Here is a 22,259-nt window from a genome sequence, read left to right on the forward strand (position 1 = left end):
GTTATTGACAACATTATCTAACAGTATAAAACCGTATCTCTTCCATCAGGGCCCAGGGGAAAAATGTCTTCCACATCCAATTGCCAGGGAAAACCACACAACTGGTATTTTATCTTAAGGACACTATGTACTTCAGAACTGTTGATTCTCTCTGCCAGGACTAAGTAGCTTAGAACAGAATATACCTTTATTAAATGTATTGGGATTCAGGTTTACAGTTCTGGGTACAAACTACCTGCCTGACTTCATTTTACAGTCTACTCCAGGTTAACTGCACCTTGACCTACCTGTCCATTTTTACCTTACCCTATAGTTTTTTGTAAACCATCTCTCTTTTTGAAAGCAGAGTAATAAGTATATACTAGAAACCCAAGATACATCCCTAGGGGGGAAAAAAGTCCATGCCAACTGTGGTTATAGGGAGACTCTCTCTCCTCTGGTTCCCAAATCTCTGTATTGTGTGACCTGCCACACTTTTACAATAAAAAATGCTACTGAGGTGCCTGGGTGGCTCAGTCGGTTAAGTGTCTGACTTCAGCTCAAGTCATGATCTCGTGGTTTGTGAATTCGGGCCCTGCGTTGGGCTCCGCGCTGACAGCTCAGAGTCTGAAGCCTCCTTCAGACTCTGTGTCTCCCCCTCTCTGTGATCCTCCCATGCTCATGCTCTAATAAAAACATTAAAAAAACTGTTTTAATGCTGTTAAAACCCAACATCAAATGGCAAACACTAAACTCCAGTTGTCCTCTAGCAAAGGTTAGAAAGTGCTAAGGGGATGCTCTCACCCGCAAAGGGCAGATTAACTGGGACCAGGAAGGAAGGAAAGCAGAGGGTACTGCAAGAGCCACTGGGGTTGGGTGACTGAACACGTGTTTTCTATGGCATATTCAGCTGTGCCACAGTCTGCTGGTTTTATTCAGTGAGCTAAGCTTAGGTAAACCCAGTGAAACCTCAGCATCTGGGCATGGGTGGTTGAATCCTAACCACCCCCAATTCATATGTTGAAGTCTTAACCCCCCACTATCTCAGAATGTGACCATATTTAGAGACTGGATCCTTACAGAGGTAACTGGGCTCTAATTCAACATGTACTCGTAAGACGGGACACAGGATACAAACACAAAAGGAAAACCATGTGAAGATACTTGAAGAAGAGCGGCATCTACAGGCCAAGGAGAGAGGCCTGGAACAGATCCTTCCTTTGTGGTCTGCAGAAGAACCAACTATGTGACACCATGGTCTGGAACTTCCAGCTTCCAGAACCCTGAGTGAATAAATGTACTAGTTTAAGCCACCCAGTGTGTAACTTTGTTAACTTAGGTGGTAAGCAAGTGGCTGGCTCCCACATTTGACATGCATTCACTCATTTATTCTGCACTATAATGTTGAGGCTGAGGTGCTATTTTTGTTCCTGATTTGGGATCAATCACCTGGCTCTATGTTTTATATCACACTGTCCACATGTGAGAGATCATCAAGATGATCTGGTCAGACATCCTCATGTTACAAATGGGAAGTCTGATGCTCTGGAAGCTCAGGAAGTTGTCCAAATAAGCAGCTGGATAAACACATTAAGATTCCCTTTCCCCAGTCTTGCATTCTACTCACCAAAATAAAGTATCTTAAAATGGATGGGAATGGCTTAAACCAGAGGACTGGATCTGTGACAAGGGTATCTCACAAAGACAAAGTAGGCAAGGCCCCACAGGACCTTTAAAGAATCAACATCATCTACCTGTATGGTATCAATACTGAGGAGAGAGGGGCACCTGGGTGGCTCAGTTGGTTAGGTTAAGCATCCAACCCTTGATTTCGGCTCAGGTCATGATCTCACTGTTCATGAGCTCAAGCCCTACCTGGGCATGACAGCGTGAAGCCTGCTTGGGATTCTCTCTCTCCCCACCCCCCCACCACTCTCTCTCAAAAAATAAACAAACATTAAAATGAATAAACAAACAAAAACACTAAAGAGAGAAACCTGCAGTCACTAGATGTCTATCTCCCTGAATGTCAGGGAACTGGCACTGCTCAGTGGTCAATGTGGCAGGAAGATGATGCTCAAAGCTACAATGAGATCACAAGTACGTGAATGAACCCTGTGAAGCAATGATAGTTAGGACACCTGATGCAGTGTGACCTTGGGTAATCACCTTCTCTTTCTGACCTTCAGTTTTCTCACATCGAAAACATTAATAGGAACCATATGTGGACATCTATAACCTTCATGGCAAGGCACAACTAATCTGATCTCTAGAATGGCCCCAGGGTATGTTCTCCCTGTAGCAATCTTCAGAATGCACTGCTCAGATCTCCCCCCAACGGTTGTCAGGCTATAAGGGAATGCAGGGAGTTGACAGCCTCCAGCTGCCACCTATGGGATCCATCACAGCTTTTACCCTGACACCAGTCTCCCCAGACTGCCAGTCAATGGCTGGTCATGGTGGGCATCTTAGAGCCAGGCCATTTCTGCCCCTTAGACTTAGACTTCTTCTAATGAGCAAACTTGGCTGGCTGAGACTTCCTCAGAGATATGCTACCATCTAAGGCTTTTCTCACTCAATCATACTTTTTTCCCTCTCCTTTCCCCAGCACTAGAACAGTACAGATTGAAAACTCTCCTGCCTACTCCTACTCCCTCTCCTTTATCCTTCATTGTCATTTCCCCCAATAAATCTCTCGCACAACTAATTCTGTCTTGGTATCTATGTCCCATTTTACAGATGAGGAAAATGAAGCAATTAACATGATGAAAATTAGATAATTAGGATCCAAACCCACATCTGATTCCAAAACCCAAGTTCTTAACTTATGGTTTAAAGAACGAAGGAGAAAGTGTGCGGATACATCTTGCAAAAGTAATGCTATAGAAATTCATGTGATTATTAGCAAAATGCAAAGTAGTACATGGTATCAGGAAGCTGCTCCAACATTTATTAGCAAAAGGACATTCAAGAGAAGAGCCTTTTAATCTTATCCTCCCTATTTTATGAATGACAAAACTATCATTGAACCTGCTTACCTCACAAGGTAGTTGCTACAATCAAATGAGACTCCTTCTCCAAGAAAGAGTGGAAGATTCTGCTAACTGCAAAGGGTTATGCAAGCATGTAGGGGCAAAAGAAAAATGGCCCTAAACCTGACAAACTCTATCAAAGGGAATAGTGTCACTTCTCTTTAAGTCCTCAAAATACGGGAAATGATTATAGGATGGAGAAAACAAAGAGCAAAGTTAAATATTCCAAATGCCTCTTATTTATGCCCACATCATCACACCTAGAACAGTGCCTGGCACACACGAGGCACTCCATAAATAACTGTTCAACAAGGACTTCAAAAAGACCTCCAATCACTATCTTTCTGTGCTCCAACAGAGAGGCACAAGCTTCCCCCATAACCTCATGTGGAAAGCAGGATACCTGGCAGTTCATGTTGTCCTCCGCCTCAATGAGCTTCCCACGATACACCTCGCCGGTGTTTGTCTCACATGTCACAATGTGACCCTCAGCCTCGTGTAGGACTTTAATCGGCACACCAATGGACATCTTGGCAGGAAAAGAGTTCTACAGTGAGAGAGACATCAGTTAGTTCATCTTTCAGAGCCTGAGAAGTCATGTGGCACATATCATGCCTCCCTTAAAGCCTGACACACCATCAAACTTAATAAGAATGCCAAAGCTGCCATTCTGTACAAAAAAAAAAAGCTTAACTCCTAGTTTGAGGAACCTATGTTGCAAATAATGCAAGATGTGGGATGGGGAAGAATGGAGGGCTGGAGAAAGGGAAAGCTAATGCGATGAGAAGAAAGTGCCTTCCACCTCCCTTCCTGCTACCATATGCCCTTTTACCTTCGTCGAATAATTAGTAACCAACACTGTGTGTATACACAGTACATTAGGGAGTTGAGATGTACATGCCATACAATGTTTCTGGCAACCCTGAGTTGTGGATAACACCATTTGGAGAACCCATGATATAGATCTGAGTTAATACAGTAGCCATGGTCCACATTTAGCTATTTAAATTAAACTTAAAGTGAAATAAAATGAAAATGAAGCATTTACTCCCTCATCATTCAAATTAGCCACATTTCAAGTGGTCAATGGCCACACGTGGCTAGTGCTTACAGTACTAGGCAGTGCAGTAAGGACCAAAGGACCGGGCAAATCTAGAAGAGGCTGTGCATTTAATTCAACCCATTAAGTACCCTTTGGCCCTCCACTTCATCAAGGTTAAATAAAAAACAATGTGTTCACAAAGAAACAATGAGCCATAAGCAGGAAAGGCCTGGTGGAAAAACATAATCCGGGCAACCACCTGACTTGACTTAACTCAAAGAGACAAGCAGTAGATTTCATATTCCCAGGTGAGCAAGTACTTAAGGTTGGAATACATCATATGTGTTCAATAGAGGAAATGGAACGTTAGGTTAGGAAAGACAGACACCCTTGGTGAAGAGCCTTAGGAGTTTGATTTTATGCTGAAGACAGTGGGGAACTACTGCAGGATTATAGGTAAGGAATGAACCAATATAAAAGCTGAAACACTTATAAAATGGTTCAGCTTTTCTTTCCCATACACAGTTTATAAGCAAGGAAATTAGTTTTTGTAACACTATAGAAAACACTGAGAGGACCAGTGCCTGAAAATGAGATTGGAGGCAGAGATGCAAACAACTTTGAAAAGAGTTACCCAGATAGGACTTGGGCGAAGGAGGCAGTTAGCCAGAAATGATTCCAACACTACTGCATGTATGTCCGAAAAAAAACACAGCCTGGAAAGGTACAGAACGCGAAGGGCATGTAAACTTGGGGAAACGCTAACGAACTCACTTCCAGGCGCTAGCGAGGCAACGCTGATGTTTGAGCGACCTGGGCTTCCCACTTTTCTCCCTACCCAAGCCTCCCAGGGCTCCTCGGCAGCACGTGCTTCTCCAGCCCCAGAACCCTCACAGGTGTTTCCGTCTACCCTCGCCTGCCCCAGGCCTCACCTCACCGGCTCCGGCCTACTTTTCTTTTCCGGTACGGCAGCAACTCCAGCCACTGCGAAGGTGTGAGCCAAGGAATGGCGGGTCCCGCGCTCCCAGAATACCACGCGTTCCCAAAATGCTGCGCGCAGTGCCCGCCCCCTTCGTTTTCTTAGTGGTGAGCGCGGTCTTGCCTCTGCTTTCCCTCACCCTGCCGGCTGGGAAACATGGACTCCCGTACGATAGTTCCGGCCCCGGAAGAGAGGGCTGGTGACCAGACACAGGTGTCGCCGGAAACACTGATCGTAGGGCGGCAAGGGGGTGTACGGGACTCGCGTTTCCAAACACCGCACACCAGGGACAGGATGGACTACGAGGCAGGAATCTGGGGCCTGAGCTCTCGTATCGGGGGCAGCAGGCGGAGGGGCCGAGGGCCAGGACCTCCCCTCACAATTTAGCCTTTGGAACCCGGCACCGCCAGGTAGGGGGAGCCTTCAGCAAGGCGAGGTATCTCACCGTACAAGTAGAGAAACAGGTATAGCGAGTAGAGCTGGGACCGGCCCAGCGCCGTCCCTCAAGGGAGTCGAGGCAGTGTTAGGGCTTTTGGAACCCCGCGGTGTACGGGTAAGACCTGGCCTTAGGTTAGCAAATTGCAGCTGGGAGTTTGCGAAAGTGAAGAGTCTCTGGGGAACCAATGCTCGTGGAAAGGCAGGGCTTCAAGGCCCCGCTCAGGAAAAGGGGCGGAGCTTCCGGGGAACGGAGGCGGGAAAGGGTCTGCGTGATGTGGTGAAAGGGGCGGGGCCACCAGGAGCAGACACTGCCAATGGCCTGGACCCGCGAGGATCTTGAGACTGGGGCCTGTAGGAATAAAAGTCAGGGGAGGGGAAAAGAAGGGGAAGGGCCTCCTTGAGGCAGAGAAGGGGTGGGGTTANGCGCCGGGCGGGGGCCATGGGCGCCCCGTACGGCCCGGGTCATGAGGACGGAGGCGGAGGCAGCGGGGCCGCCGCTCGAGCCCGGTCAGTGTCTCCCCGAGGGCCCAGCCCTCACCCCGGGGAACGAGGGGGACCCCGCCCTAGCGCGGGCAGGGTCCGGCTGCGCGACCTTGGGCCGACCGCGGCCACGGGCCGAGCTGTAGGGCTTTGAGCGACACCTGGCCAGGTGTATACACTCCTGCGTTTGCCGCTTACACGCAGCCCGGGTCATTTGGAATTTCCTAATACTCCTAGGACTGGGACCCCAGTCAGCTCTGAAAGTGGTCCTGGTGGGAGGGTCCTGGTTTTGGGGCAAGGGCGGCACCTTTCCCAGAAGCGAAAAGCCCTTCTGGAACCGCCTTAGGAGATCCCGTCCCCTCCCGGAACTCTGGGATAACTGAGGCCTAGAAGGGCAGGGAACTGGCTGATAGCACAGAGCAATGGGTGTGCCCCTTACCCTGACCTCCCAGACTCAGCGTTTTGTCTTACAGTAGCTCTTGACCCTCTGGTTCCTTCTGCCCTCAGGTGGCCTGAGTTCCTTTGGGGCAGAAATCAAGACTGACGTTTAGTGCCTTGGGCCTCAGCTTGCTTCTCTGAGTGGGGGAGGGGAAAGGCAATGATTCCTGCTCTTAGAGTTGATGAGAAAGAGAAAATGCTAGTAAACTCTGAGATGTGCCAAGAGCATGTGGGACATCAGGGAGCTTGGGGTCATAGCCAGGGAGTGGTCTCTTTTGTGAATGCAGCGGAGCATAGGGTCTGATGCCATCCTGGGATTTGCATCCCTTCTCTTCCAGTTATCTAACTCTCTAATCTTGGATCAGACACTTGCCTTTCTTGAGTCTCAGTGAAGTAATGGCTCACATTTATAGGGAGCTTTCTCTGTGTGGGCATTGTGCTAAGTTGTTTACATGCAGTGCCTCATTAATCCTCACAAGGACCCTGTAAAGTAGGTTACCATTGTTACTTGCACTTCTGCACACAAGCAGATAGAGCTGAAAGGAGTTAAGTATCCAGGACCAATGAGCTGCCTGAAGCCATGCCAGGGCCTAACAGACAAACCCTGTTTCAGGTGGGACAGTCCCTTGGCTCCAGTCATCAACATCTGGCAGCAGTTCTGGACTTCAAAGGCCTTGCCTTCCCTTATCTCTCCACAGGAGTAGCTCTGGATCCCTGCAGGCTAACCTGCCCATGCCAAGACTGGAGATGGCCATGTGGGAGTGTGTAGCCTTGCAGGGCTTTGAAATCAGGGGTTCTAGGGACCAGGGCAAGAAGAGGAAGGGCACAGAAGGACCCAAGGGAGCAGCCGTCCTGTATCACATTTACAGCTGGGAATAGGGGAAGGCACAGACAGAGTCAAAGCCTGATCAAAGATGACCCAGCTAGCCAATGCCAGAGCCCGGGCCACAGAGTGAGGAGGGAGCCATGAACAGAAGGCCATAGTCGAAGCCAGGGTCGGGGGAAGGAGGAGTGTTGAAGCATTGCCATGACAAGTAGGCCTGGGCATCTCAAGGGATAAGGCTTTTCTGGAAAAACACCTTCCATTCATCAAGCATGTATGAGTATCCAAGGGCTGGGAGAAGGCAAATGTAACCCTGTCCCTGCCTGCCCCTGAGGTTTTCTCAGTCTGTCCAGTGGGGAAGGCAGGCATGATCACCTCAAATACTCCATACTGAAGGGCTCAGAGAGGGAAAGAGGCCAGAGCATTTGGATATTCAGAGATGGGAGATAACATTCCAGACTAAGGGATTTGCAAGAGCAAAGGCTGGGGAGTAAATAGCCTGTGTAGAGAGAAACAAAAAAGTAGTTTATTGACACAGTGAAGGGTTCTTTAAAAATTTTTTTTAAATGTTTTATTTATTTCTGAGAGAGACAGCATGAGCAGGGGAGGGTCAGAGAGAGAGGGAGACAAGGAATCCGAAGCAGGCTCCAGGCTCTGAGCTGTCAGCACAGAGCCTGACGTGGGGCTCGAACCCACAACCGTGAGATCATGACCTGAGCTGAAGTCGGACGCTTAACCAACTGAGCCACCCAGGTGCCCCCACAGTGAAGGGTTCTTAAAAAGGGACGCATTCCACATAGAGGAGGGCACCTGTGGGGATGAGCACTGGGTGTTATATGGAAACCAACTTGACAATAAACTATTTTTTTAAAAAAAGGGAGACGCATTCCACCATGAGAGAACAGCACCTTGCTAAGTGTTCTCTCTCCACTCGGCCCATTGCAGGGAATTTTTTAGAATATGAATCTGGAGGGCAGGACTTGGGACTTAGTGTTCTCAAATCAGAGCACACATTGAGGGCTTAATAAGTTCATTTCTTCTGACAAATATTTATTGAGTTACTGCTAAGCAGCGGACACTAGGCATTGGGAATAACTGAACAAGATTAGCTAATTCTTTGTCCTCGGGAAGCTTATGATATTGTGGGGAGATGGAGTAGCTCTATCTTATTTTTATTTTTCTTATTAATTTTGCTAAGTACTGTGAAGGAAACAAACAGGATGCTGGGAAGGGGGTCCCCCTCTCCCAAAGGCATGGTCAGAAAAATCCTCTCAGAGGAGGAGCATTTGAGCTGGGACCTGCATGACAAAAAGGGGCAGCCTTGAGAACTGCAGGGGAAAGAAAGTCCCAGACAGACAGCTGCACTTGCAGAGGGGTGGAATGAAGCTTGATGGGTTCCCAGGGTAACTGGAACTGGGTACATGAGGTGTCAGGGCCAAGGTGAGGCTGGTGGGGCCCAGATTGGGCTGGGCCCTGCAGGCCATGAAATGGGGTGACGACTTTATTCTTCTAAGAGTAATGGGAGCCGGTGGATGGGATCCCTCTAGCTACTGTGTACAGATGGGAGAGGAGCTCGGGGTGGAATTTGGAACAGAGGATAGGCAGAAGTCAGACTGCACTGAGCCCTCAGAACTGAATCCATGACAGTGGGAAAAGGCAAATGTGGGAAGGCCTTGAATGATGGCCTGGGTTCCTTTTAGAGGCTTCTGGAGTCATGGGGAGGAGGGAACAAAGCCTCGACACGGTTGGGCTCAGTGCGCCAGGCCCCCCTGGATGGAGGGCAGCATTCACGTCAGCACCTGCAAAGCGCTTTACACACGCTCTTGCCCTGAGTGCTCATAGCACTCTCCAGACTGGCGTCTGTGGTGGTCATTTCATAGAGGAAGAAGCAGGCCAAATGCCTCTCTCAAGTGACTCAGCCAACAAGAGGCCTGTACTTGCCCACACCATCCTGCCATCCCAACACCCTGCTGCTTGCCCTTGGAGGTGAGGAATGGGGAGAGCAAGGCCAATTTTAAGGCAGTGAAGGAGCAGTCACTGGTCCCTGCCTCCTGTGCAGCAGCTCAGCAGGGCACAAACAAGCTCAGTGCAAGGGTCCTATGAGCCAAAGTGTGAACTCTGGCCTGGCAGCGTGCAGAAGAGGGAAAGGGTGTGGCCAGCCTAGGATTAGAGAAGACACCTGGCATCTTGGTGAGACCTTGAAGGCTGGGGAGGGTTTAGACATAGAGTAGGAGCTTGGAACTCACTCCAGGCAAGACACTGTCCAGACAAGGCCAGCAGGTTGAAAAGCCAGGGCCCTTCTGGTTGCTATATGCAGTGGGAGCCAGGGCTGGCATGGCAACCCAGCTTTTCAGGCAGCTCTGCCCAGACAGTTCATGGGTTCAAAAGAGACCCCAGAGACCCCCAAGATGAGGAAACAATGTGGGCTGGGTTTTCACATGTTGAGTGGGTGTCATGAATGAGCAGTGAGTAGTGATAGCTGAAGGGAATTCCCTTCCATTTCTCTAGACTCTGAACTTTGTCCAGATTTATGGGATCCCAGAATAGGAGGTTCCAGTAGGCTACATGCCAGCTGGCCCCCACCCTACCACTTCAGTGCCTGCTGTTCCCCTCTGTCTTCCATTCCCTGACCCTCACCCTCTAAGGCATACCCCCACCATTTCCCGAAACTAGCCCTCTGATTTTCCCTAACACTTGCTTGTTTTTGCTGACCACCAGGACAGGGATCTGTTTATGTCACTTACCACCACATCTCCAGTTCACATGCCAGGTGCTAGGCTCTTGGGAAATATTTGTTGATTGAATGACTGAATCAGATCAAAGTCCCCCCCTTTAGAGATAGACAAACTCAATCCAGCAAGAAGAAGTCGTTGCTCAGCCCACAGCCACGCTGTGACAGAGCTGGGGCTAAAATGCTTAGGTTGCACCCTTTCTGCTCCTCCACACTGGATGGCAAGAATAGACTGAGAGGTCACCTAAGGTAGCGTTGCACATACACAGATTACATGACAGTCTCCCTTCTTTCTAACCATGGACTTCACACTTTGGTGGCCCTGGGGGCCTTGGAGATAGGCAGACCTCCAGGGGCCTCATGAATTCAGACATGAATATCTGCTGAGCATCTCCCAAGGGCCTGCTCTGTCCCAGCCTTCTCAGAGGTCCCACCATAAAGAGTGCCCTAAAAGAAAGGCCTGTGGGTCTGTGAGTGCAGGTAGTGGGGGGCTAGGCATGATGGAGGCAACGTGGAGAAGTGATATCCAAAGGCAGGAGTTAGGTCAGGCATCTGGGAGGCCAGGAGAGTTCAGGCAGTGGGAATAGGTGTGCAAAGGCCCTGGGATCACAGCAGGTGAAGGTTCTGCCTAGAGGTAGGCCTAGTGAGGATGAGGGGAGGCAAGAAGGCAGAGGGTGCTGGGGCAGCAGCCATGAAGACATTGTCCTAAGAGATGCAGGAACCAACCCATTGCAGGATTTTGTGCAGGGCTGACCTACTCTGACTGGTTGTTCTGGGGAGATTACTCCTGTTGTAAGGAGAATGGATTGGGGCACCTGAAAGGCTGTTTACCAGCTTCTGAACAGTCCCTACAGGATCTGAGCAAGAGCCAATGATGGTGGCTCCAACGGAGGTGGCGGTGACAGGCACAGTGCCAAGGGTCTGTGACCTCCTTGTGTTTCCACACAGGAGACTTTGTGCAGCTGCCCGTGCCCATCATCCAGCAGCTCTACCACTGGGACTGCGGCCTGGCCTGCTCCAAGATGGTGCTGCGGTGAGTGCACAGGCCTAGGCCCTCCCCATCCATACCATCTGCTCTGGGTGGAAGGAGAAACAGGGAGAGACCTGGGTGGGATTCATTATCCACATGGCTGTTCGTGGTTGAGCTTTACAGGAGGCCTAGCTTTCATCCAGACTTGGTTCCATCTACAAAAGCAAGCAAAGGGTGGACTAAGCCTTCCAGGTATCAGCTCTGGGGATAGCCAAGGAAGACCCAGGTGCCCAGGCCTGGCTCACAGAGTGATCCCATGACTGGACATGGGACCTTCCATCCTCAGGCTCCCAGAAGACTGTGTCACTAGGGAGCTGACTGTTGAACTAAAGCTGTGAGAATATTACAGGAACCTTGGCCATCAGAGCATAGAGGGACTGTAGTGATCTCCTTGTAGGAGATTTCTCAGGCAGTTCCGGGAACCCCAGAGCAACCTCTCCCTTACCTATATCTTGGCATTCCAGGGAAGATAGTGTTCTACAAAAGGGTTCTGTGTCTAAAACTTAGAAAACCACTAATGTGGTCCAAGCATCTTATCCTAGAAATGAGGCTAGTGAAGCCAGAGTGGTTGGCAACTTACCCAAAGTCACACAACCTGCAAGCGACTCAAGAAGCAGAATCCTCAACTCTGGGGCCAACACAGTACCCCAGGCCTCAGGTTGTGCCCAAGAAGTAGGCAAGATGTAGCATTATGACAAAGGATGGAGCCTTCTGAGGGCGTGGGAGCTCTGATAGTGTCTGATGGGCCCTTGGGAGGAGGGTGACCTCAGCCAGCTTGGCAAGCCAACCTCAGCAGCTCCTCTGTCCATAGGTACCTGGGCCAACTGGACGACAGTGAGTTCGAGAGTGCCCTGCAGGAGCTGCGACTAACTAGGAGCATCTGGACCATTGACCTGGCCTACCTAATGCGCCACTTTGGCGTGAGACACCGCTTCTGCACTCAGACCCTGGGCGTTGACAAGGGCTACAAGAACCAGGTGAGCACCGTCACCCAGGTCCAGTAATTGAAAAAGAGTGTGGTCAAGGCTTGGACATCCGAGTGTGTAAACAGGTGTGCAGAGACTGGGGAACAGCAGCAAATATCCAGTGGGCAGGACTTTCGAGGCAGTCAGACCAGGTGACCTTGAGGTCTAACCTGCCCAAAGCATCTAAGCAGTGAGACTCCTGCTCCCTGCCTTTGAGAGCACTTGATGATGTGCAGAAGAGCATCTCAGGCTGCCTTCATGTGTCCCTGTGAGGCCGGGGCGTCTGAGCATGTCACTCTGACCTCACCCTGCTCCCACTTGCCCATTTTCTTCCTTGTCACAGGGACAGCTGGCTTCAAGCTGGATAATTGCTATTCAGGAAGAAAAACTAAAATGCCATCTCTCCTATTTTTTCTTTTTGAAACAGAATGCCGACATAGCTTCACCATTATACCAATGTACCCCCACCCCCCGACCCATGTAGTTAGAGCCAGTCTTGTCTGCTGCAGAGGCACATGTTGGCCCAGGCTCCCAAACTTGGCAGAACAGGTCTCTCCTGGCCTTGCTGGCAAGAGGGTTGTTACTTGGTGGCCAGTGCCAGTCAACCTAACTCTCTTTTGAACCTTCCAGGCCAGGGGAAGAAGGCTAATGGATCTGGCTTGATCACTGTGGCTGCAAGGCAGAGAAAAGGACCCAAGAACAGGGTCTCTCCTGCCTCCCCCTTGGAGGCTCTAGTCCCCTCAAGTCCCCTACGGCAAACAAAGTATGTCCCATGAACCTCACCTTGCTGAGCCAAGCCATGGAGGAGCATCTGGGTGGGCTCAGCCACCCCTTTTGCTCATTTACCACAGATTCCCACTGATGTCCATGGGGTCCACGAGCCCAGGGATGACTAGCCTTGCTGAGGGAGCTGACCTGAGCTCAGCTGCCTACCCATCTCCTGAGCATCCTCCCCATGCCACTGTGTGGTCCTGTGCATTCTGCCAGCCATCCTGTCAGCTTAGGACACACGCAGCTTTCTGCCCACCTGTGCTGCATGTACCTTCTCCCCTAGCAGGCCAGGCTCCTACCCTCTTTCACCATCTTTAACTCCATAATATGCTCTTTACTTCATCCAAATGGGGCGAGGGCAGCCAGGACAGGCATCACCTCCAGCCTGCCCTTCTCTCTTCAGTCCTTCTACAGGAAGCACTTTGACACAGAGGAGACCCGGGTGAACCAGCTGTTTGCACAAGCCAAGGCCTGCAAGGTGCTGGTGGAGAAATGGTGAGCCTCCCCTTACTCTTCCTTGCGTGCCTACTCACCCACATATTTACTGTGGGGGAGTCCTTAGGATGGAATACAGGAAAGGCTAGGGACTTGGCAGTCAGGCAGAACTGGGCTTTCCTACCCAGAACCTTGGCCAGTTCTGAGGCCAAGGGCACAGACTTGGCCTCCTATGCCTTACTGTTTCCATTCATAAAATGGGGACATGTGGAGCTACGTGACCTACTGTACACAAAACTCTGGCCTCGGGTGGATCACAAGCAGGGGCTAGAGGAACAAGTGAGCAAGACAGACTCCACCCTACCATCTGGCTGCTCACGGATGGTAGCATGAGACAGAACACAGGAGCCCTTAATGAAGGGGTAAAGCCTAAGGAACTTACCGGCGCCGTGAGGTAGAATAATGGGACAGCCCAGTGTGTAGGGTCTCTAAGGAGGCCTGACTCTCAGATCTCCCCACAGACTACTGTGACTTTATGTGGGTCTCCCCCTTCTCATCTATACATGAGGAACACAATTCAGGCAGATCCTGGAAGCAGCTTGCTCAGAATCTAATGACTTTCTTCTCTAGCCTCAGGCATCTTAGCTTCAATCCTGTTTGGGCTCCCCTGGACCACTCCTCTGAGGTCTTCCTGTTCTTTACAGACTTATGTTTTCATGGTTAACATAATGTTACCGCACAATAGGTACTTGGGAAAATGGGAAAAGTCTCCACCCATCCTTCAGCCACATGAGCACACGTTGGAAGGAAAGGAACAAATGTTTATTTAGTGGCATCTGACACATGCTGTCTTGTTGATTGGGAAGCTGGTGCAGTCCTCATTCCTCAGGTGAGGAAACTGAGGATGGGAAAATAGCGTGAGCTGCCCATGGTCACCCTCAGCAACTCGGCCATGCTGTGATCCACACCTGGCTCTTCCACACCCAATTATTCTGTGAAGCACAGTGCTCTTCTGTGAAGCACGGTGCTCTTATTCCAGCCTGGCCCCCGCTTTTTCCCTGTAGTTGAAATCCCGTTCTTGTACATACCATCGGAAACTCAGCCAGTTATTTCATTTCAAAGACCAAATGGAAAAATGGCATCTTTCCCCAGGCTGAGGCAACCAAACCGAAGTGCCTTGTGACTTGGCCATGGGCTGGAGTTGGACCAGGCCACGTAGCACTAATGCTGCCACTCCTGCGGAGACTTGCTGAGGAAGGAGGCCCCTAGCCTAGGGAACCACCACTCCACAGCCCCTCCCCCTCTGGATTCTTAGTTTGCATTTGCTGCCTTCTGTGGGGCATTAAATGGGGCAGGGCCTGATGGTCTGCCTCAGGGAGTGGCTGGCTCTGCTAAACTTGGGTGGGAGGTCCCCTGGAAAGCATTGCTGACCAGCCCCTCGTGGGCAGCCCCATCTGCCACAAAGAACCTTAGAGAAAAGAAAAAAAAGAATAGTCCTTTCAGAGAAGCATGTGGTTTTATTTCTTTTAAGGGTTTTGGGTTTTTTTTTTTTGAGTTTTGTATTTATTTATTTTGAGAGAAAGAGAGAACATGAGTGGGGAAGGGGCAGAGAGAGGGACAGAATCCCAAGCCAGCTCCATGGTGTCAGCGCAGAGCCTGATGTTGGGCTTGAACCCACAAACTGTAAGATTATGACCTGAGCCGAAAGTAAGAGTCAGACACTTAACCTGCTAAGCCACCCAGGTGCCCCGAGAAGCAGGTGGTTTTAAAACTGACAAAGCTGGGGCGCCTGGGTGGCTTAGTCGGTTGAGCGTCCGACTTTCGCTTGGGTCATGATCTCACGGTTCGTGGGTTTGAGCCCTGCGTCGGGCTCTGTGCTGACTGCCAGCTCAGAGCCTGGAACCTGTTGCAGAGTCTGTGTCTCCCTCTCTCTCTGACCCTCCTCTGCTCACGCTGTCTCTCTCTCTCTCCTAGAAATAAATAAAACATTTAAAAATTAAAAAAAAAAACAAAAAACTGACAAAGCTAATCTTGGCTAAGATTTTGGGAATTAAATTGGACTAATAGCTTCCAATGTAAACCACATATGGTTTAGGGTAAATGATCAAGGCGGGTGCTCAGCAAAAAAACTTTACTAGCCAAGGTGGGAGGTGGGGTCCCATGTGTCAATCCAGTGGCCTTTGACAGGGGCTCATCTAGAGCTGACTTCCTGCCACCCCTAGAAGGACGTGGCAGGGTCAGCTGGTCCTTGGGCACATTGAGAGCTCTCCCACCTCCTGTGCTGGTACCATGTTAATTGTGGGCTGAGCCTGGGCCATAGTGACAAAGCAGGATGTTCCTGCCTGCAAAGAGCTCAGGAGGGAGGGAAGATGAGCCGTGTCCCCAGGCTTTTGTGATCCAGGCAGGTGTCCGCTTGAGAGACGGGGAAATGGGGCCCAGTGGTGCCAGCTGACCCTCCTCCTGCCCACAGCACAGTGAGCGTGCAGGACATCCAGGAGCACCTGGCACAGGGCCACGTGGCCATTGTGCTGGTGAACTCTGGGGTGTTGCACTGCGACCTCTGCTCCAGTCCTGTCAAGTACTGCTGCTTCGCCCCCAGCGGCCACCGCTGCTTCTGCCGGACCCCCGACTACCAGGGCCACTTCATCGTTCTGCGTGGCTACAACCGGGCCACTGGCTGCATCTTCTACAACAACCCAGCCTATGCCGACCGTGAGTGCTAGCCGGGCTGGGGACAGTGGGTGGGACAGGCTGCATTCATAGTCCATTCCCCATGATTACTTCTCATTCAAGACCTCCCTCGTTGCCTTCTCCCAAAACCTCTGCTCCTCCTGGGCTCCTGTCATCTGTGCTGCTTCTCTGGCCATACAGAGCAGCCACAAACCTGAGCCATACCAGCCTCCACACCCTGGTCATTGCCACACCAGGCCAGGCCATCTCCCTCCCACACCGCTGCCCAGGGCCCTGCCTCACTCTAAATTCTGCAGTCCCCCACCCCGGCCCCCACCATCTCCCTCAATCCAGCCCTCCCAGGACAGCCAGCAAGCAGAGAGGAGAATCTGCCCAGTTCCAGCTCCTGCTCCAGATCCAGCAAGGGATCCCCACAGCCCTGAGGACTGGGAAGGACTGCCTGACTCTAGTGGACTTACCCCATATGTCCTCAAGCATGTATCTTCCCCTCTCTGGGCCTTACCTTCTCCGTCTTCGAAACTGGGGAAGGGTCAGAGAATGAGCTCATGAAGGCTGAAATAGGCAAAGAAGGCTTCCTGGGGGTGGGAGACTAGTGGCAAAAGGTGACCAGGCAGGTGGGCCATGGTCAGATCCCCCCCAGCTCCCCTGGGCACCAGCAAGGCAGGTATACCCCCCTCTACCTGCTGACCCCACTCTGCCCTTCCTGCCCTCAGCAGGAATGTGCAGCACCAGCATCAGTAACTTCGAGGAAGCCAGAACCAGTTATGGGACAGATGAGGACATCCTCTTTGTCTACTTGGACAGCTGACGGCGGGAGCCTGGTGTGCCCAGGCCCTCACACCCCACCCTGCCACACCCTAGTCGGGCCCACTCAGGAGGCATTGGCCCAGGCCCAGAGCTGCTAGGGCTTGGATGCAGAACTGCAGCCTTGGCCCATGTGACAAAGCCCCAGGAAATTGGAGCCCGAGGCATGCCTGCTTTGTCCACCAGCGTTGCGTGTGTCATCATGCCACTTACCCTGCACACCTGCTGGTTGCTGGAGGCCTCCACAGAGACTCTGAGTAGAGCCTCCCCCAGGACCCCGGGCCTTACTCCAACCATGCCCAGGGGACTTCCAGCCCCATGGGTGTCTTTGTTGCCTGAGAACCAGACCCTGGTGGAGGATAAGCTTGAGCCCATCTCCCCACAGACCTGGGGGCTGAGCCCTGGAGATGCCGCTTGTCAGGATGGGATCTGAGTGTTTGGAGATGGTGTAGCCAACCCTGGCTGTCAGAGCTGTGGACTGTTCAGGCCTTGCTGGGAACTGCCCTCCCCCCTGACTCCCAGAAGTGCTATAGACTTCATGTCCTTTGGTGGACTCTGCCACTCCTTCCTGCCTCCCAGTGACCCAAGTTCCTGTGGCTGGTTGCCAGGTCTCTGGGCCCTGAGGAAAGCTGGGCCTCAGGCCAAAAGGACCCTGAACCTCACCCCTCACCCTGCACCCTCCAGGTACTATAGCATTGTAGGGTGGAGGGCCTTCAGGGGAGTAGACAGGGTCCTGGCTCAGTGCTGAATGTACTCTGAGAATGCCTGACCCTGAGGGCCAAGAACAGCCTCCTGAGTCCCAAAGAACCCATGAGGCCTCCTGACACTAGCCTAAACCCTTACAGTGGGGCCCATTCTCTGGGTATGGGGAGCCCCAAGCCTCACAGGGCTGGGTGCTGGGGTGCTAAGGCCTGCACTCCTGAGGCAATGGTGGGGAAGCCTGAGGCCTCCCACCCACCCTAGTGTTCATGCCAGGACCTTTTGCACAGAATGTTGGGTCTCTTTTTCTTGACAGAGAAGGGTGGTGCCTGCCCAGGATCACGCAGCACTGCACATGGCATGGATGATTTGGTTTTTTTGAGATTTAAGCTTTTACTTGTGGGGAGTGCGAGTCACCCTCAAGTAAGACAATAATAGTGAGATTCAGGTACTTTGGAACCACTGACACCTCTCTTTGTAGGGCAGATAAGCCAGCCCAAGTTCTCTTTCAAAGAGAAAGGGACTCACAGCTGGTGGGCTGAGTGCCAGGTCCCCTCACCTTATAGACAAAACCCGGCCATCAGTCTGGGGAGAGTATGTCCAGGACAGTGGCGGGGCTGGGTCTTGAACGCAGGTCTGCACCTAAAAACTAAGGGAAATGGATCATTCCCAAAAGGGCTGAGGACGCCCACCCCTCATGAGCAGTTGCTGACAAGGGAACAAGGCTGTCACAGCAGCCATACAGCAGCTGCCATCCCTCTGGACCGCAAACCATGCTCAGCATCTGCTCCTGCCAGCTGGCTGGCACCTCCCCACCATGGCTGCTCTGAGGGGCAGAGATGGGCCCTGTTTATGAGGGCTGTCAGACCACCCAGCCGAATCGCTCCTCGACACCAGATGCAGCCTTTGGCCAAGAGGGAGGCACTATTAGCTGGTTAGCTAACAGGTCAGCCACCCTGGTTTCAGAGACTAGTGTTGCCTTCAGACTGGTCTCATCTCTTTTGCCTTAATGCTGGGTGGCCCAAGATCCCAAGGAGCTCTGGTTTCACACCCAGGAGTACCATGTGTGGCAGCTCTGGGGTTTGGGTATCCTCAGGAAGGTTCTGGCTAAAACTGTGGTAAGAATAGATGCATCAAGGAAAGCAATGAGGAAGCCAAGCTTTGGATGACTGGTGGCACTGTCATGGAGGGCAGCCTCCACGGAGAGTGGTCACAGCACCTGTCCATCATGCAACATTTAGAAACAGTCTCTGGGCAGGCCACAAGTTAGAGGTCACCCATCTGGAAGATTAACAAGAAAGCTACCTGTGCCTGAGATGGTGCCATCTGCCTGGGGAGGGTCATGGGGGCAGGATGCAAACCACGCTATGTTGTGTTATTGCACACATCATGGAAACAGGGCTGGAGAGAGGCCAGACTTCCAGAACTTCTGCCCATAACATGTGGCACCCATGACCCCTGTCCACATGCTGGGGGCCCAGAGAAGCCACACAGTTGGTTTTGTTCACTCCAGCCACACAGGGACAAAAGGGATCTTTTGCATTGCAGAGATTTTCTACATATATATATTTTGTTTGTAACGAGCCATTCTCAATAAACATTCTCACTGCAAAATGATGGCAGCTCCTGGCCCCCCTTTGTGAATTCTTGTTTCCCTCCCAAATTCTCAGCATGAGCACATGTGAATTCAGGTCCTTGGCCTGCCATACCAAATTTTCACTGGGACTAGAATCATGTTTACTGCTTTTCAGTTCTGCCCCCCTCTTGATACTCATAGGGATTAGGTAGGCAGTGCTAGAAACGGAAGGGCCTCAGAGCTGAGCTTGACTGTGGTTCTTGAAGAGGGCATGGAGGGCACACAGCTTTGGGCAGGAGGGTCTGGGGGGGGTGGAATTGAATGAGGGAGACAATGGGGCCCACTGGCAGCAATAGAGGGGGGAGCCTTGTGGGCAGGACTCCAGCCCTTCTTGTATCATCCACCCCCAATCAGCAGCTCCCCTTACTTGGTAGCTATTGGGCTCTTCTAGTGTTACATTTGATAAGCACTCTATTTCTTATAAAAGGAAGTGTTTGTAAATCCTGCATTATCTGGCAGCCTCAGACCTGCCCCAGGTCCCACAGAGAGCTAAAAGAGCCAGAGCAGGCTTCTCAGGTAGGGTCCCAGTCTCCAGCCTGTGCTCTCATCCTGACTGACTGCTGCCCTGCTCCTCCTCAAGCCCCACACTGAAGGGATGTATTAGGTGTTCTGACTGAGGTCTTGGACCCTTCTCCAAACTGGAGAGCAGCCCTGTAGACATACCTTCAATCAGGGAATTGAGCAGCCAAGGACAGGATGCCCAGCTCGAAGATGCCAGGCAGCACAGCAGGTATTCTGCAGGTGTAACTAACACCTTTCTGTGCTTCAGCAGGAGCCCTCTGCCCATTCTAGGGGAAGGGGCACTATCCTAAATGCACATAACATGGTTGGGACAGGCATGGGAAAGACTGGCTTGGGGCCTCTGGGTGGCCATTGAATACAATGATGGGAGAAAAATGACAATGAGGGAGATGTTGAATAGGGACAGATGTGGGTGAGGTGGTGAGAACTGGGTAGAGTTGGCTGCTCAGAGCATGCAGGGTGAGGATAGAGGTTCGACATGCTGGACCACCTGCTTCCAGCCTCACTGATAGAGCTGTTGGCCACAGGCTTCCTGGCTGTCCTCATGATATGGCAGATGGTAATGACATAAAGGGGGTGAAGGAAAGGATGAAGGGAGGGAGGGGAGAGAGAAAGCATGAGCACCCAGTATGGAATTCATAGCATTTTAATAACCTAATCTCAAAAGTGACATCCTAGGAGCACCTGGGTGGCTCAGTCAGTTGAGCATCCAACTTCATCAGGTCATGATCTCAACAGTTCACGCGTTCAAGCCCCACGTGGGGCTCTATGCTGACAGTTCAGAACTTGGAGCGTGCTTCGGATTCTGTGTCTCCCTATCTCTATGCTCCCTGCCCACTTGTGTGCTCGCTCTCGCTCTCTCTCTCTCTCTCAAAAATAAATAAATATTTTTACAAATGGGGCACCTGGATGGATCAGTCAGTTAAGTGTCCAACTCGATTTCAGCTTTCAGCTCAGGTCATGATCTCATGGTTAGTGGGTTCAAGCCCCACATTGGGCTTTTTGCTGACAGCATGCAGAGCTTGCTTGAAATTCTCTCTCCTCTCACTCCGCCCCTCCCCCTGCTCACACATGCTCGCTCTCTCTTGCTCTCTCTCTCTTTCAAAAATAAATACACTTTTTAAAAAAGTCACATCCTATCATTTCTGCAGTACTCTATTTATTAGAAGTGCACCAATATGTCCAGTATACACTGGGGATCACACAGGGCAAGGATACAGGAGGTCTGGTGGTTACATTTTTTTAATCTCATAACAGCTAGGAACACCCCTGGAGATATCTGGTCTAACACATCCTGAGGCGTGCCCTTCAGAACATCAATGGTGAGAAGCTCTGTATAACAGGGCACCCTGGTCAGGTCAGCTTGGCAAACTGCATGCTACAGTCTCCTCAGGGAGATCTAAGATGTAGAGAGAAGGCTCTGTATAATCCAGCAGCAAGGGGACTCCCTTTCTTTAGGTTTTCCCCAAATTACTTACCCACAGTTGTTCTTGTGTAACACTAGTATCCCATGAAACACGCCGACACTTGAGTAACCACAGGTCTAGTCCAAGGAGGAGGGTGCAGCCCAGAGAGGGGAGCGACTGGTCCAAAGTCATCACTCAACAAGCTATGGACAGAGCTAGATCCAAACCCAAAAGCAACCATGGTGACCCTGTAGGGGTAAGCCAATGCCAGAAGAGCCAGGAAGTGAATTCTGAGTTCTGGAGTTGGAGATGAGCTGCCACAGGCCCCTGGGTTTCTGCCTCCAGGTGGAAAACCTGGTATGTGGCCCCAAAACTCTGAAAGAGCACAGATTCTGCTTTCCTTGCTGACATGGCTCCAGCTACAGTATCCAGGGACACACATCACGGTCTTGCCTCCACTCTCCAGTGTCAGAACAGAATTGAGAAAGCCAGGAAGATACTGAGACATCATCCTGCTGTGTTGCTGGTCCCAGGGGCTAAGTGATGGAACCAGCATGGACTTAAGTGTTCATGGGAAAACCTCAGGGCCAGGAAATGGAGGCTGAGACTCCCACGGGCCCAGCGCAGTGGCCTCTCCAGTGGCTTCTCCATCCTCTCCTCCCACCCGCCTCCACTCTCCCTCCTCTTTGTCCCTCCTTGGCCCTCTGCCCCAAAATGCATCCTGAATACTGCTTCCTGAGAATCTGCTCCCAGCCTCTGGACTTCCCCAGCCCTGGGAGATCTGGTGAGCTAGCTGTTTAGAGCTCCTTGATTTACAAAGGTTTAATGTCCACATATCACAATAGACCCATGAGGCAGCCAACTTGGCCTCCTCTCTATACCTCCCACCTGCCAAAGTCCTTTCTTCCCTCAATGCTCTCTGCTCAATGTCACCATTTCTAAAGGAGGAACTTTTCCTGCACCCCCAACCACATCATCCTGTCTACCTGTCTCCACTACTGTAGCTCCCAGCCCTTGACACCTAGTATGTCCTCAACAAAGTATGTGAATGGTCAGCAGCAGATCTTTAACAATATCTGTTTTAGGACAGAGGGAGGGAGGCAAGATGGCGGAGAAGTAGGGACTCCATACATTTCGCTCACCCCCATTTCAAACAGAGAAGACCTGAAGCTATAGGACACTGAACCGCAGGAATCTGGGAGGAAAAGAGACAGATTCCACTAAGAAGACAACCTCATAGGTGCATGAGTGTGAACTGGGGAAGATAAAAATGGGCCGGGACCTGGAGACACGGAGGGAGGAGAGGGAACCCCCTACGTGGGGAGCCACGGAGGGTCAAGGGGAATAGAAAGAGCAGC

The 22,259-nt window shown here is 51.3% G+C and overlaps 2 protein-coding genes across 5 annotated transcripts in view; one reads left to right on the forward strand and one right to left on the reverse strand.

The window, feature by feature from the left end:
* The window catches only part of SNRPD3 (small nuclear ribonucleoprotein D3 polypeptide), a 14,346-nt gene extending 9,248 nt beyond the window's left edge, over positions 1-5,098 (reverse strand). Inside the window, exons 1-2 of one of the 2 annotated variants that reach the window (XM_077775297.1) lie at positions 4,991-5,098; positions 3,415-3,558 (exon numbers count right to left, since the gene is read on the reverse strand). In XM_077775297.1, the coding sequence (XP_077631423.1) occupies positions 3,415-3,540 (126 nt within the window). In that variant the 5' untranslated portion in view covers positions 3,541-3,558; positions 4,991-5,098. Of the gene's footprint in view, positions 1-3,414; positions 3,559-4,985 lie in introns of both variants that reach the window. The other variant, XM_077775291.1, reaches the window with a different exon arrangement.
* Positions 5,099-5,899: 801 nt separating this feature from the next.
* GUCD1 (guanylyl cyclase domain containing 1) lies at positions 5,900-18,954 on the forward strand. 3 transcript variants are annotated; one of them, XM_077775270.1, is made up of 6 exons: positions 5,900-5,977; positions 10,891-10,975; positions 11,784-11,949; positions 13,112-13,203; positions 15,614-15,855; positions 16,548-18,954. In XM_077775270.1, the coding sequence occupies exons 1-6, from the start codon at positions 5,935-5,937 to the stop codon at positions 16,640-16,642; spliced, it is 723 nt and encodes a 240-aa protein (XP_077631396.1). In that variant the 5' UTR covers positions 5,900-5,934; the 3' UTR covers positions 16,643-18,954. The 3 variants fall into 3 exon arrangements, with proteins under 3 accessions (XP_077631396.1, XP_077631399.1, XP_077631405.1); XM_077775273.1 differs by having other exon boundaries at positions 16,551-18,954; XM_077775279.1 differs by lacking the exon at positions 5,900-5,977 and adding an exon at positions 9,006-9,197.
* The last annotated feature ends 3,305 nt before the right edge of the window (positions 18,955-22,259 follow it).

This window comes from Crocuta crocuta, unplaced genomic scaffold (assembly GCF_008692635.1).
Source record: "Crocuta crocuta isolate KB4526 unplaced genomic scaffold, BGI_CrCroc_1.0 scaffold313, whole genome shotgun sequence".
Taxonomy (NCBI): domain Eukaryota; kingdom Metazoa; phylum Chordata; class Mammalia; order Carnivora; family Hyaenidae; genus Crocuta; species Crocuta crocuta.